Genomic DNA, 15,854 nt, shown 5'->3' on the forward strand with positions numbered 1-15,854 from the left:
TGAAATTACATTACTCAGTCAATCTGAAAAGGAAGAAGGAAGAAGAAAAGCCCAAGGCAAGAAATTTACATCAGCCAAAAACTATGCACAGATACATGGGGTGGAGAGTAGATTGTTATAGGTAGGGCCCTACCAAATTCATGGTCCATTTTGGTCAATTTCATGGTCATAGGATTTTTAAAATTGTATATTTCATGATTTCAGGTATTTAGAGCTGAAATTACATGGTGTTGTAATTGTAGAGGTCGTGACCCAAAAGCGGAGGGGCGGCCAAGGTTATTGTAGGGGAGATTGGGGAGATTGCAGTACTGCTACCCTTACTTCTGTGCTTCTGGAGGCGGTGCTGACACCAGAGCTGAGTGGCTGGAGAGCCACAACTGCTGGCTGGGAGCCCAGCTCTGAAGGCAGGGTATGGTATTGCCATCCTTACTTCTGCGCTGCTGCCTTCAGAGCTGGGCCCTTGGTCAGCAGCCACCACTCTCTCTGGCCACTCAGATCTGAAGGCAGCAGCAGAAATGTAAGGGTGGCAATACCACAATCCCCCTAAAATAACTTTGTCACCCCCCTGCAACTCCCTTTTTGCTGAGGATCCCAACTTGAAAAACGCTGGTCTCCCCTGTGAAATCTGTACAGTATAGCATAAAAGCACACAAAAGACTAGATTTCAAGGAGGAAGATCAGCATTTGTCAAATTGGGAGTCCTGACCCAAAAGGGAGTTGCGGGGGGGGGGGCAAAGTTATTTTAGGGGGATTGCAGTATTGTCACCCTTACTTCTCTGCTGCTGCCAGATTTCACAGGGGGAGGCCAGATTTCACGGTCCATGACATTTTTCATGGCGTGAATTTAGTAGGACCCTAGTTATAGGCAAAGTGAAAAATAAACAAAAAAATTGCAGAAAATAAGTCATATTGGGCGCTTTTCACCTTGACAGCCTCATCTCTGATCCCAGAGGAATCCCATCTTTATTGCCAGCCCGCCACCCCAGCTCTCTCCTGACTGATAACAGGATTGTGAAATGCTAAGGAATGTTAAAGAGGCTACAAGAGCATAAAGCACAACAATAATGGGTGATTTCAACGGCTTCGTATTGATTGGGTAAATGTCACCTCAGGACATAATGGAAAGTTAAAATTTTTAGATACCATAATGACTGTTTCATGGAACAGCTAGTCCTGGAACCCACAAGGGGAAAGGCAATTCTTGATTTAGTCTTAAGTGGAGCACAAGATTTGGCTCAAGAGGTGACTATAGCTGAACTGCTCGGTAATAGTGACCATCATCTAATTAACTTTAACATTCTTGTGGGGGAGAGAATATTGAAGAGACCCAACACTAAAAGCAGGAACGACATAAAAATATGGCCACTTGTTAGATGGAAATTAAATGGAGCTGCCACAAAGGTAAAATGCCTGCAAACAGCATGGGGACTATTTAAAAAGACCATGACAAAGACTCAGAGTAAATGCGTACCTCAAATCAGAAAAGACATAAAAGGACCAAAAGAATCCCACTCTGGCTAAACAGCACAGTAACGAAGGCCCTTAGAGGCAAAAAAGCATCCTTTAAAATTTGGAAGTCAAATCCTAGATGCACAAACTCTGGCAGATAAAATGTAAAAGTACGATAAGACAGGCCAAGAAGGAATTTGAGAAGCAACTTGTTTAAGATGCAAAATCTAGTAGTAAGGTTTTTGGGTTTTGTTTTGTTTTTTGAAAGTATATCAGAAACAGGAAGCCTGCCTGTGGCAAAGTACCTGTCTCTCTTCTCCTAGCTCAGTCCTCCTCAGCCTTGGAGACACAGGCTTGGGCAAAGCAAAAGCCCTTCACAGTCACGCAGGGTCTGGCTAATCCCTTCTCAGTCAGGCCCTTGTTCTGTTTTCCTCTCCTTCTGGGGAGAGTGCAACCTGCCTTGCAAGAAAAGTTTTTAGAGTTCAGCTGCCTCTACTCGCTGGCAGCTACTCTACTTCTCTCCTCCCCCCCTGCTTCCCTGCCAGTGAGGGTTTAAAAAGGTCTCCAGCCATTGGGGCCAGCTGAAACTAATTACCTCCCTGGTAACCCCTGTTCCAGCTGAACCTTATTCCTCCATGGTTAACCCTTCTGGGACTAATTACTACCCCATGCTTGGTAGCTAAGTGTCCTGAGTTTGCCACACTGCCAAACCGGCAGTGGGACCACTAGACAGCCAAGGTGTTAAAAGAGCACTCAAGGAAGACAAGGCCATTGCAGAGAAGCTAAATGAGTTCTTTGTATTGATCTTCACTGCAGAGGCTGTGCAGGAAGATTCCCATATGAGCGGTGTTCTTTTCAGGTGACAAATGTGCAGTATTGTCCCACATTGTAGGGGGTAAATTGGTAGAAACTATAGTAAAGAACAGAATTTTCAAATACATAAGTAAATATGATTTGTTGGGAAGAGTCAATATGGCTTTTGTAAAGGGAAGTCATGCATCACCAATCTATTAGAGCTCTCTGAGAGAGTCAACAAGCGTGTGGATAAGGCTGATCCAGTCGATATGGTGTATCCGGATTTTCAGAAAGCCTATGACAAGGTTCCTCATCAAAGGCTCTTAAGGAAATTAGGTAGTCATAGGATAACAGGGAAGATCCTCTCCCAGATCAGTAACCGGTTAAAACATAGGAAAGAAAGGGTAGAAATAAATGATCAGTTTTCACAATGGAGAGAGGTGTCTATATTGGAACCTGTGCTGTTCAACATATTCATTGATGATCCAGAAAAGTGGTCAATTAATTAATGATCCAGAAGCGGCAAAGTCTCCAGACTACACAAAATTATTTAAAAATAGCTGAGTCCAAAGCTAGGGTTGCCAGGTGTTCCTAGAGGAACCCAGTCAGCAGGGCTGACTGTTGGCCACAGTAACCGGTCTCCATCACTCAGGGGTAGGAAGAGCAGCAGCTGGAGCCAAATGGAGGAGCTGCTCTCTGCTCAGCTGCTGACACCTGACAGAGAGCAGTGGCTGGCTTCCAGACCAGCCTCCAAGAGGTAGGTGCCATCGCCGGGGGGGAGGAACTTCTTCACCCCCCCCTTCTGCCTCTATTGCCCCAGCCCTCGCCCCTTGCTACGGGGACTGATCCCTCCCTGCCTCAGCCCCTTGCTCTGGGGACCAACCCCCCGCTGTGCCCCGATTGGGCAGGTGGGCAGGCTCCACGTCAGCTCCTCCTAGCCTGGCTCTGCAGGCAGCTGGTGAGTCCTGGGAGCGCTGGGAGTGAGAGTGGAGAACAAGTGATGGGGGGGTGGGGAGGAAGAGAAGTGAGCAGGGGGTAAGCCGTTGAGGGAAGAGGCAGGGCAGGAGGAGGGGCAAAAATTGCAAAGTCTGTTTGGAGCAGGCACACACCCATCAAGGGAGGGAGCTAGCAGCTCCCTATCTACTTCAGCCTGGGTCAGAGTTAATTGTTTGTAATTCAGAGCCTGCAAAATTTTAACAGCTCCCTTTCTGACATTTTCCGTCCATATAGTTCTAAAACAAATTGCCGTCACAGCTCCTCCGTACAAGAGCACAGACTAGTCACAGCAAGCTGCCTCAGCTACAGAAGACGTCTCTTCTCGTGTGTTTAATATCCCTTTAAAAAAATCATACCTTTTAGAAGGAGGCCAGAAGAAATACTAATTTTAGACTGGGGTATGCATAGGCAGCAATGAGAGCTGGTACTTACTAATAGCTCCTGTGTAGGTTGGCTGTGTGAGGTCTTTTGGCACCTTCCTGTAGATATCAAACCTGAAAAGAGGAAAAGCAACAGCCATAAACCAGGTGGAATATTTCAATATACTTCATGTCCCTGCAGGGTTCAATGATATTCAGGATTTTTCCATTCAGGTTTCCAACAACATTTTTCATTTTGCAGAAGGACATGAAAAAACCCACAAAGCCTTTTCCTTTTGTACAGTTATGTAACTTCGTTACTTTTTGGCTCCACCTTTGCAAGCTCTCTCCTCTACTTCCCTTGCCTTGCTCTCATGGGTCTCTGCACTCTAGCTAGTTAGCTAGCATTGGAGGGAAATAGGTTATGGTGGATAAATTATAGACCATTGTATAATCAATGATGTCATCAGAAAGAGTATTCTTTTCCCTTTTCAAATTTTTTGTATTCAAACTATGGGCTCATGAATGCAAGGAACTCAGTACAAACCAGGCAGGCTCTCCACACACATGCTCACCTCCAAAGCTCCCCTGTCCTCACCAACAGCACCCACTTTGGACAGGGATGGAATATCAGACAGACTGCTAGTGTCATGGGACTGGACAGTCACTTTGGAGGTACTGAAAAGCATACCCAGGGACTAGGAGAAGAATACATACATATATTTTCATTTAGGGAAATAAAGTTTTGAATCCAGATCTCTGGAGACTAAAAGTCTGCACATTAACCTACTGGGCCCAGTCTTTTTCTGTTTTTCACAGCACGATCCACAGAACAGATTTTCTAAAAGGAACATCTCCCAAGCCCCAAACCTGAATTACAGAAACAATTGTCTCTTTTAAATTAATCCTGCTTAACGAGCAAAGCTGTTCAGTCAATTAGCTCCTATGAACTAGGAAGAAAAATGCAGAAAGGCAACCTAATTAAAGAATAGGTCTGTTAAGACTGAAGAGCTCCTTTCACATGGGAACCTGAGTGGGTTCAGGTGGAACGAGGAACAGGTATTTAGACCTTCCCCTAGCTGAAATCAATAAAACCAAAGAACCGTGACATGGCAGCAGAGATTCATGGAAGAAGCCTGGAAAAAACTCCAGAAAGCTCTGGCTTCAGTTGCCAGGAAACTTAAGGGGCAACATTCATCCAGTTGACTTCAGTGGAGTTATACCAAGGTTGTATGTGCTACCATGAGACAAATATAAGCGACTGCCAGAAATCCACAAAGCAACTTATAACTTGTGGGCTTGGGGGGGGGAGGGTTGCAAACACCTATCTCCCAGCAATAATTTAAAAAAAAAAGAAAAAGTCAAGGTATTGAGGTAAGAAACCTATACTTGGACAACAAATATTGGGAGAGAAACCAGCCAAGCATTTTGCTTCCTCCCCCAAGAAAAGAAAACTAGTTTAATATTAAACCATTATTTCTATTCAGTCATGTGTTTTAATATCAACATGGCTCAGCTTTGCTATTTTAAACTCCCATAGTTAAACTTTCATTGCCTTATGATCATGGCTATATAATTTCCAATCAACTTGAGCTCCACTATGCCCTGCTGCAATGCAGGTCTGACATCAGATTTTCCAGCACTCAATAAAAATTAATTAGTCCATTGAAAAAACCCTACACCATGAAGCGTGAAATGACTGGTTCCCCTCAAAAATAGCCTTGGGGGTTTTCTGTTTTTCAATTCCCTCGTGGTGCAATGAGGTTTGATGGTTCACCCTGAAGTCCTTGTTTCCAGCTGCAGCGAGATAGATAAGACCTTTCCAATCCCAAACTGGACACTATAATAACCTGCATTTTCACACAGAGAAGATACAAGGCTAAGATTCATTTTTCCACCCTCTCTTTGACTTTCTAAAATTCAATAGGTAGCTTCCTTTTAAAACACTAGTTAAAGTATTTTGTTTATAGTCAACCTCAGTATTCATCTAAGGGTCTCAAAGCACTTCACAGCACCCTGTGAGGTAAGGAAGCAACATCATCCCCATTTTCCAGATGGGGGACACAGTGGTACAGAGAAGTTAAATGACTTGCACAAGGTGACACGACAAACTTGGCAGAGCCAGAAAAAGTCTCCCACTCTAGCCATTAGCTGCCATGGCCTTGCTGTATTTTATCTACCCACTCTGGACTAGTTTAATTAATCTACGGACCAGGAGCACTTAACTAGCCTCCCACCTAGAGGGGAATCTCTTTTTGAGCACTGAGAGCTCAGGGTGGAAGACCTTCACTCTGCTGCTGCACTCTGTGCTATGCCTATTATGGGTCAGAGGCCACCAGCTCCAAAATTACCTATCCAGCACCTTTCACTAGCACCAAATCTGCTATTTTGGGGGGGATTGCGAAAACAACTAGAATGCCTTTTGGGATTCTTTCATCATTAGTTTGACTAGAACATCAACATAACAAGCTCCTTAGTCACCACTTGGAGGCAGAATGGGTTAACAAAGACTAGCACCTGCCTGCCACAGACTTACTAGAATACTTTTCTATTGTTTAATTTTATCCAGGGTTCAAAGTTGGGGGTGATGGTTTGGGAGGGAGAGAGGGAGGAGAAACAGGAAAGTATAATAATAAAAATAATCTTATGGTTAAGGCCCTGGGAACATCACGTATCTGGGTTCAGTGCCTGACTAAGCCACAAAACAAATCACTTAATCATCCACTGTCCCAGTTACCCACCTGTGAAATCCTCCCTGGTGTGCTAGGAGGCTAAACTCATTTGTGTCTGTGAGATGCTCAGATACTGCACCAATGAGGCCACATACATACACAGCAGGAACTGCACACACCCCCCTTGCCAGCTTTTGCTCATATGTGATGTAACTAACAGCACATGCTGTGCTGGATGCTTATAGCACTATACATTTTTATTACTCTAATCACTGCCACCCCCTAAACACATTACTAATGCTCCTGAACTAAACAGCCCATTTATGGGTCTGCAGCCACCCTGAGAACATCTGGAAAGCGCTGTTTACATTCTTTCCACATGCACCAAAGCAACAGCAGCAGCAGATGATAAAGTGACCCAGAACAGCTGATGACATCATGGTCTCACAGGAGGAGGAAATAGCTGAACTTCCTGCTCACGGCCCATTAAACGCTCAACACTGGCGTCGTCTCACTGAAATCACAATAATGGATTGGCAAGGCGAGAAAGTCAATGGAGAGAGAGGCACAGCAACGGCTTTGGAGTGTTACTGAACAACTGGAAAATAGGAAATAGTTCTATGCTGAATGTAGTAAAACCACCGCCATGTGTACACTATAAAAGGAAGCGTGTTTTTAGAGTGAGAAATGTTCACTAGTTTTAAAGTTATGACCCATTGCAGGATAAAAATAAACGCAGAATATACAGGTATTTGAATACGAGAAAAGCTGCTTTCAAAATAGCGCCCTCTCCCATTTTAGTCACCTAAATGGCACCCACCTCCTTAAGGCCTCTTTACAGTCCCCTCCCCCTCCAAAACCAAATATTTTTAGATTTATTTATACAGGAAATCTCTAAAGAGGGACAGAGTCAAAGTTGGTGGGACAAACCACCAACATAAACTGACCTGTGACCCGTCACGTGCATTTATCTATCTGCTGGCTGTAATCACCTACTGAAAAAGAAATCTAGTCTCTCCATTTTCTAAGCTGCTTGAGTTGTATTCCCAATCCTCTCCCATTTAATAAAATCATAACTAGAGACAGAACTGAGCCAAAACTCTGGATCTTAATATCCCTCAACTCTGCGAGCCTTTGGAGCCAGATCCAGACTTCAGGGCCCAAGCCTCTCTGATCACAACACTTTGTACCTCTATAGTACCTGTCACGTGAGAATCTCAAAGCACTTTACAAACATTTAATACCCAAGCACGGCACAACAGACAAAGTGCACCAAGAAAATCAAGCCCTAGCCTGAGGAGCTCACAGTCTGAAGACACATGATGTCTACACAGCATTTTGGAGCTCAAGGAAGCAAGCCTCAGAGCCCAGGCCAACAGACTCATGGGCTCATGCTAGAGCTCTAAAAATAGCTCTGTAGACAGTGCTTTGAGGTTTCAGTTCAGGCTGGAGCTTAGGCTTTGAAAGCTGGGGAGAGGAACAGGCTTCAGAGCCCCAGCTCCAGCCCAAGCTGCAACTTCAAAGCAAAGTCTAAACAGCTATTTTTAGAGCTCTAGCATGAGCCCTGCTACCCTGAGTCTGTTGACCCAGGCTGGGAGGCTCACTCCCATGGACTCCAAAATACTATACAGACATACCCATATGCAAAGTGCAGTACAGAGCAAAGTGAATGGATTGCATCTGATAAGAGGAATGCTTTGTGGAACTGGCAAGCTTTTAGAAGGGGAGAGGAAGGGGTCCCATAACAAACCGTGGAGGAAGGACACAAAAAGAGTGGTGAGAGGCGCTTGGATTGTAGGCAGGAAGGAGAGCTTAGGGAAGTAGTACAAGTTTTAAACTTCACATGGGGGAAACGCTGATATGTGACCTGAGTAGCAGAAAAGGTAGGTGAACCAGGCAACTACATTTAGGGGTTGGAGCAGGATGCTGCAACGGTCAAGACAGAAAGCAGCACTGGCAGGAGGGACCACACCTCTAGGGATGGATCTGGAGAGAAAACACACCACAGTTAGCCAGCAGAACTCAAGACCACACAGAAGTCATTGAGGCCAAGAGCCTAGCAGGACTGGGGTGGTGGTGGGGGGAAAAAAAGAGATTGGAGATGTATAAATAAGTCTAACTTATCTGTGCAAGTGCTCACAAATGTGTAAGACATTATGCTCTAGATCATAAAGGTTTGTAAGCCAACCACTAGATATAAATAATTATTCCCATAGCACCTACGACCCCATTGTACTAGGCTTACAGTCTACATCTGGCAACAATCCTGGATGGAGGTCACCTCTAGAGGAAAAGTTGCAATACTTGGCATTGTCCTTAGTAGCAAGCAAGTCTATTATGGGGGATCCCCAATAACGGAATATTGGTCCTGTGATGGATCTGTGCAAGGACCATTTACAATTGGTCACAGATTGCCTACTCAGGAAGTCCATTAGGCCAGTGGCTCTTAACCTTTCCAGACTACTCTACTCCTTTCAAGAGTCTGATTTGTCTTCCATACCCCCAAGTTTCACCTCACTTTTACTTGCTTACAAAATCAGACATAAAAATATAGAAGTGTCACAGCACACTATTATGGGAAAATTGCTTACTTTCTTATTTTTACCATATAATTATAAAATAAATCAACTGGAATATAAATATTGTACTTACATTTCAGTGTATTGTATATAGAGTAGTATAAACAAGTCATTGTCTGTATGAAATTTTAGTTTGTACTGACTTCGCTAATGCATTTTATGTAGTCTGTTGTCAAATTAAGCAAATATCTAGATGAGTTGATGTACACCCTGGAAGACCTTTGCATACCTTTAGGGGTACTGCTGTCCCCGATTGAGAACCACTGCATTAGGCTATCGCTGACTCCTAGGAGGTGCAGGGACTTTGGGGTTGCCGCACTCACACTTCCTTGACAGTGGAAACCATACCACAGGGATGTCAGCTACCAGCCCTCAGGTCACTCTCAGAAGACAGGCATCCCTGCTCGACGCCACAGGGAAGGCATAATCCAGCAGCAGTGAAGAAAATATGACTCTTTGAACACCGATGTTGTGGAATAATATTTCAGCTTCAGTTCCGGGCACCTCTCTGGTACAGACTGTGTCTCTGCAGGGGATCTCAATAATTCTGTGAGGGCACATCACTGACCCATAATTGGCATAGTCTGCATCTAAGTCTGTACTAGTTCACTGTGCATCATTCCTGCCCTAACGGCAGACTTCAACGCCTTGCCTTTGGAGTGAAGCTTCTCCCCTCCTTACAGCATGACATCTCCCTATGCCTGAATCCATGCTTGGGCTCTGCTCAGCTCTCTGTCTCACCTTTGTCAGCTCTAATAATGACATTGTTGGCATCAGGAGTGCTGGCCCCGAAACCAGCGCTGACATAAAGGCAACTCGCGCTGGGGCAGTCAGCGCAGTTGGTGCCAGTTCTGACTGCATCTTCTTTCCTGCCTTCCTTTCACTGAACCCTAAGGCAGTGTGTGTGCTCACGAGAGCCATCACTGAAATAGACCCTTTCAGTCATTCTTTGGAGGCAGCCACCTTCTCTGAGTCTGAAGTGACAAGTATCGAATGTTTGAGTAGATGCAGCTTTAATCACATGTCCCTAGATGTACGAGCTCTCAAAAGAGAAGGATTTACACACTGAGCAGCTATCTGGGATGTGACTCTCCCACAGAGAGAACAGGCATCAACTGTGCCCATCAACCAGAACGCGAGTCCATTGCAGGCTGTGCAGGATTCAAACTCAGATGATCTGGAGTCTGTCACATTAGTTGGCATGAAGCACTTTACCCCACTGTACAGAGGATTGTACAGGGCTTTTTTGGGTGGGAGGAGTGTATATTACTGACCTGACACTTACACAGCAGCTGCCAATCCAAAGGATCCCAAAGTATTTTAAATAAAGTCAAAGGCCACACCATCGGTATGTGGCATGTAAACACCTCAGTGGTACACCTTACAGCTTTTGTAAGAGTGACATGAAATTCTGCAACAACACCCCTTTAAGATACAGTGATCTTCGTACACAAAAAAGAAGTGCACACCTAAGAGAGTAAGAAGTGTCAACAAAGGAAAAGAAATCAAGCTGCCTGGTGGGTAAGTATTAGCAGCACTGCAGCAGAGGGGACCCTTGGCATCTGGAGGAATTTATTTGACAGGAATCAAGATGTTCTCCTCCCTACATCCAGATGAGTATCTCTGGGTAAAATCTTCACTCTATTTTAAAACCAGTGCAAGCAAGTCACAGAGCTTGAGTCTGCTGATTTGGAGTTGTGCTTTTGCACTAAAAACACCTGTGCAGACTTTGCGCTTGTGATCTGAACCCCATCCCTACTGCAGGCTACAGAGTGAATGCTGTAGCCCAAGGTCAAATGTCTACACAGCTGTTTTTAGCACCGTAGTGTGAGCCCTGCAAGCCTGAGTCTGTAGACCCGGGGGCTCTAAGACTTGCAGCCACATGTTTAAAAACTCAGTGTAGACACATCCTCACTACCTAGTATACAGGAGCTGCTCCTATCAACATATGCAGGAATAGTGAGGTTTGCAGATCCCATCATTGGATCTGGAGGCGCACTATGGGCCCCACCATAAAGGAATGCACATGGGGAGAACAGAATAGCAGCCTCCAGACCAGAAAGGGCAAACGATGCTAAGCATGCCACCCAATCCAGCCTTTCAGAGTAGTTAAGTGACTCTCGGGGTCGGTCTATTTCCACGCACTAGTGAATCATTCTGGTGAGTCACTACAGAGAGACATTAAATTCCTTAACCACCTACTCTCAGCAAGACCGCAGACAAAACTGAGGTTGGGGGAGGAGGAAGATGTACACACACATCTATGCTTGTTTACTGAATTTTGGGGGGTGGAAGAGATGTTCTACTTTTTGTTTATAGGGCTGCATTTTATATCTCACAAAATTATCTCAGCAGCCAAGCAAAACCACAACACACACAACCCAGTTGCAGAATAGAATTCACACACCAGCAAATACTATCAAAGACATAAATAAATGATGAGATTTGCAAAGAGATGATTCCCTTCCCCCATCACATTTCATATGATTCAGATTTGACTTTAATGCTTACAGTGGGCTGAGCTGTTTCTTTTCCCCACAATAAGTGAAGTGTATTTTTCCAAAGCAGAATTGTATGTTAAAGATCAGCTTCCTCTTCCCCATCCACCTGCTTTTTGATAGACACTGGGCCCAGAGTGGCTGGTCTTGAATTAGCACAACATGTACTGAGAAAGGAAGATGCCTAGGAAATGTGGTCAGGGCAAAGCATTGTTCTTCCCCTATTCCCCATGCTAAGAGTGGTTGTCCATTTCATTAGGACAAATTATGTATCTGATGTCACTGAAATGAAAAAAAAATTGATTACACTGGGGCTGATGTATCTATGGCCGTTCAGTGAAACTGTCATAAACCAAGCCACCTGAATTCCATGCCTATAAGAATATAAGAATACGGATGGTGAAAGAACCATGGAGTCGCCACCTTCTGCAGTAACCAGCTCCTGGCAATAGTACTACTTTTCAAAAAATACCGTTACTTCTCATCCAGAAATGAATCCATCCTGGATTTAGAAGAACAGGCTGCATTAAGACAAGCTTTTTATAAAACTTCACACCATGAAAAATGTTTATTTTATTCTTCTTTTACAGAAAGTTTAAACAACACACATTCCCCCACAACAGCTGCAACCCAAGCACCATACCACCATGCTAGTGCTGGAGTACCTGAAAGTAAAATGGACTAGTCTCTTTTAATTGGGTGAAATGAAGGGAATGCAAATGCATAGTCGAAAAATAGATTTGTGATGTCTTTCTGTTTTAATAAACAAAGGTGGTATTTGTAAGGATTTTTAAGTCAGAGTGTCCCTGTTAATTAGTTAAATATTAATAATCCCTAGACATCACCTAATGTGTGTGTTAACTATCCTCTGGGTGAAAATGCTCAGACAATTTTGGGCACAAGTGCCATAGGACAGAGAAAAAAAAAGTACGACTATGTGCAGCAGCTATATTCATAGTCAAGCAGGTCACTAATTCCTGGTATCTCTTGTCACTGTCAAAGCCCACACTAGCACAGAGTGAAAAATAACAATTTAGAACAATCAGTAACCTTGGGATCAGTCTGTAAACACAAAAAAGGTGACATTTGCTGAATCAATTGTGAATTTCTTTAGCAATTAACTCTTAACTTTCTAGTATCAGATTTTACAGTCAAAATCTTCTTTCATATAATATTTGAGCTAAACATTTTGTTGACCAAGTTGAGCTGGAAATTAAAGTAGAGTTCAAAAACAGGATTTTATTGAATTAAGGTATAAAAATGGATAACACAAACATTACAATATTCCCCAGGTTAGGATATTTCAGTATCAAATTCAGGCTGCCCCTACATTTTCATTAGGCTGCACACTGTTGTACTGACAGTGCAGAACAACACTGTAGGCGTTTGTATTCCGCCATGCATGCTGTGTTCTTGAGGCCTGGTGCTGGCAGAGAGCTACCCACTCATCCCGGGTAGGAAGCTATGTCCCTTCCATCACAATCCCTGGTTCTGTATTATAGATTTAATTTAAATAACTAGTGATTGGCAAAGGTTGATTTCACCTGACACACTGAAATAGATGAAAAAAAGTCTATTGGTAACAGTTGGCAGGTGCTCTAGAGCCTACAGTGATTCAGCTTCACTGGCCCCGTGACAGCATCACTGGCCCCATCTGCAGCCCTGGTCACTGGCTCACCAGCTGGGAGCTCCGTGGCCATTCCCAGGAAAGGGCCATTTCAGCAGTGGAGTGGCCTCCCATGCAGCAGGAGGCGTGTCCTCCTTCTCACAGTTCTGGCCAGGGGTCTCTGCTCTGCCAAGTCAGGACCCTCACCTTGCACCTGCAGGAATCAGGTATCAGAGGGGTAGCCGTGTTAGTCTGGATCTGTAAAAGCAGCAAAGAATCCTGTGGCACCTTATAGACTAACAGACGTTTGTTAGTCTATAAGGTGCCACAGGATTCTTTGCTGCTTTTGCAGGAATCAGGTGTCACAGACCCTGTGGCCGTGCAGGGAGCCCCCTGCAGTACCACTGTGAAAGTTTATTTAAAGATAAAAATCAGAAAAAAAACTATAATTAACCATCAGATTTACAAAAAAATAAAAATTTAATTCCGCCAGCTCAATATATACGAGGCCTCCAGAGGAATAAACAGAAAAATAGGATAAAACCTGGTAAGAGAAAAAACTGTGAAACTTAATACTTTGAACTGCCCCAAAAAATTTCTGGTTCAGGAACATTCTCAGTCCTCTTGCATCCTCCCTGGGTAGAATAAACTATACTGAGTCAAGGATAGGCTCCTGCTCAGGGAGAGGGGATGTTGGTGATCAACAAGGTAGTGGTGGTGAGGGGGACGACAGCTGCAACACACACAGAATAAGGTTTTTTAAATAAAAAGAGACACGACTCTATGCTAGTCATGCTGAGCCTGCTTCCTGGACAGAAGTGCTCAAACATCAGGCGGGAGTCACGCAGCTCACTATAGTGAAGTGTGTAATGAGGGTGGTGGAAAACCCACTTCACAGTGACACATCTGCACTCAAGAGGGAAGCTGAAGAGTCATCGAGCCCACACACTGCAAGGGAACTACAGTCTGTCATGACAGAACTCAGAACTCTCTAGGGCTGGTTATTGGCATTGCCTAATGGGAGGCCCTTGGGGCTCCCCCACATCACAGAACCACACAGTATTGTCTGCACAGGATTATTTCACCTTTACGCAGTGGGACGGGGAACAAGAGCAAGAAGAGCACTGCATTTTCTGAACTCATTCACAAATGTTCTCATATCACTGGACCATTTATACACCGAGAAAGCAAGCTCCAAAACCTGGCATGCTTGGTGTCACTGAATGTTTAGGCCACACTATCCAGGATAAAAAACAAAAAAAAACCCAAACCAGGTTAGTAAACCGGCTTTAAAAAGTTTCATCCAAGCGCAATTTTGTTGCCTGCATGGAGGGGGGCACAATTTGGTTAAAGCCATTTTCAGAACCTGGCTGCTCTTAGGCCCTTACCCCTGGATGGAACTGTGCTATTCACAACTTTGTTCAGAAATAGCTGGCACAGCTCTGCTCCTGTGTAGGTTCATAACATTGCAAAAGAGAAGGTTTCAATGAATTCAACATACATGAAGTAGATTTTGTTAAACAAAGCCTACGTAGGACACAATCAGCTTGAAATCTTGTCAATTAAAACAAAAAGTATGATTACAAATAGTTTCAGGTGAAACAAGTATTTGCCCTCGGATTCCCTGGCCCTTTTTTGTCGCCTTACAGACATTTGGGGAAACGGTCGGACAGAGACACACACAAATGCAACTCTGTAGCTGTGTGAAAGAGCCACACCAACAGGGGATGTTATTATAAAAAGGAGAAATGCAATAAACCTGACAAAATATAATCATAGAATCACAGGGTTGGAAGGGACCTCAGGAGGTCATCTAGTCTAACTCAAAGCAGGACCAATCCCCAGGCAGATTTTTACCCCAGACCTCTAAATGGCCCCCTCAAGGATTTAGCTCACAACCCTGGGTTTAGCAGGCCAATGCTCAAACCACTGAGCTATCCCTCCTCCTCACTTTATCAATCACTTTATCAATTGCATAATGTAAAATTTAATATAAAAATATTTGAGTCTACTTTAGTTCTAATAACTTTAGTTCTTCTTTCACCTATTAATAGTATATTTTCAGACTGAAATGTGTTTTTTAAATTTTTTAATTGTCACGTGTTCCTTTCACCTAAACTGGCAGTTTCCTTTTTGCTTACAAATCAGACAGTTTTTCTCCCTTTAGAAGCACTCAAGGGCATTTGGACTGGATTTTTGACAGACCTTCACACCAGAAAAGATTCAGATCTATGGAACCAAAGAATCCAGATTCATGGAACCAAAGAAAGATGAAATGGTATACAGTATAACTGCACTAGCAGTAGTCTCTTGAATAGAACTGGGTAGTGCATCCATCTCAAATACTGTTTTTTCCCTATTGCCCCCTCACCCTGTTAAATCTTTCCTGCAAACCAGAGAAGATGTGTGTGCATGTTTATGTATTCATGTCCATCCTTGATAGTCATATTAAGGGAGAAACCTCCAACACCAAGAGCCTCGCTGCAAACCAAAAAGAGCTGAACCAAACAGTATTTTTCCACAGACCTCTTATATCAAGAATCCAGCAAGGCTTGAGTATGTTTCCTTTTTACAAAACGTTTGAATGATAAAAATGCCTCTAGGCATATGCCCCTGCCTGGCTGACATGACAGGGAGCATGCTCATTTCTTACAGAGAGCTCACTCATTAAAACATACTGGTCAGTTTTCTTTTGGTCACATAAATACCCCCTATACCAGAAACCTACTGACCACTATACTTACCTACATGCCTCCAGCTTCCATCCAGGACACACCACACGACCCATTGTCTACAGCCAAGCTCTAAGATACAACCGCATTTGCTCCAATCCCCCAGACAGACAAACACCTACAAGATCTCTATCAAGCATTCTTAAAACTACAATAACCTACCTGCTG

At 43.8% G+C, this 15,854-nt stretch overlaps 1 protein-coding gene across 4 annotated transcripts in view; it reads right to left on the reverse strand.

Annotated features, from left to right (window-relative positions):
- ERGIC1 (endoplasmic reticulum-golgi intermediate compartment 1) overlaps positions 1–15,854 on the reverse strand; it is a 96,463-nt gene that overhangs the window by 59,444 nt on the left and 21,165 nt on the right. For 3 of the 4 annotated variants that reach the window (XM_030572496.1, XM_030572493.1, XM_030572495.1), the window contains exons 2-3: positions 4,175–4,297; positions 3,673–3,734 (exon numbers count right to left, since the gene is read on the reverse strand). In XM_030572496.1, coding sequence (XP_030428356.1) covers positions 3,673–3,734; positions 4,175–4,251 — 139 coding nt within the window. In that variant the 5' untranslated portion in view covers positions 4,252–4,297. The remainder of the gene's footprint in view (positions 1–3,672; positions 3,735–4,174; positions 4,298–15,854) is intronic. The other variant, XM_030572494.1, reaches the window with a different exon arrangement.

Source organism: Gopherus evgoodei, chromosome 8 (assembly GCF_007399415.2).
Source record: "Gopherus evgoodei ecotype Sinaloan lineage chromosome 8, rGopEvg1_v1.p, whole genome shotgun sequence".
NCBI lineage: Eukaryota > Metazoa > Chordata > Testudines > Testudinidae > Gopherus > Gopherus evgoodei.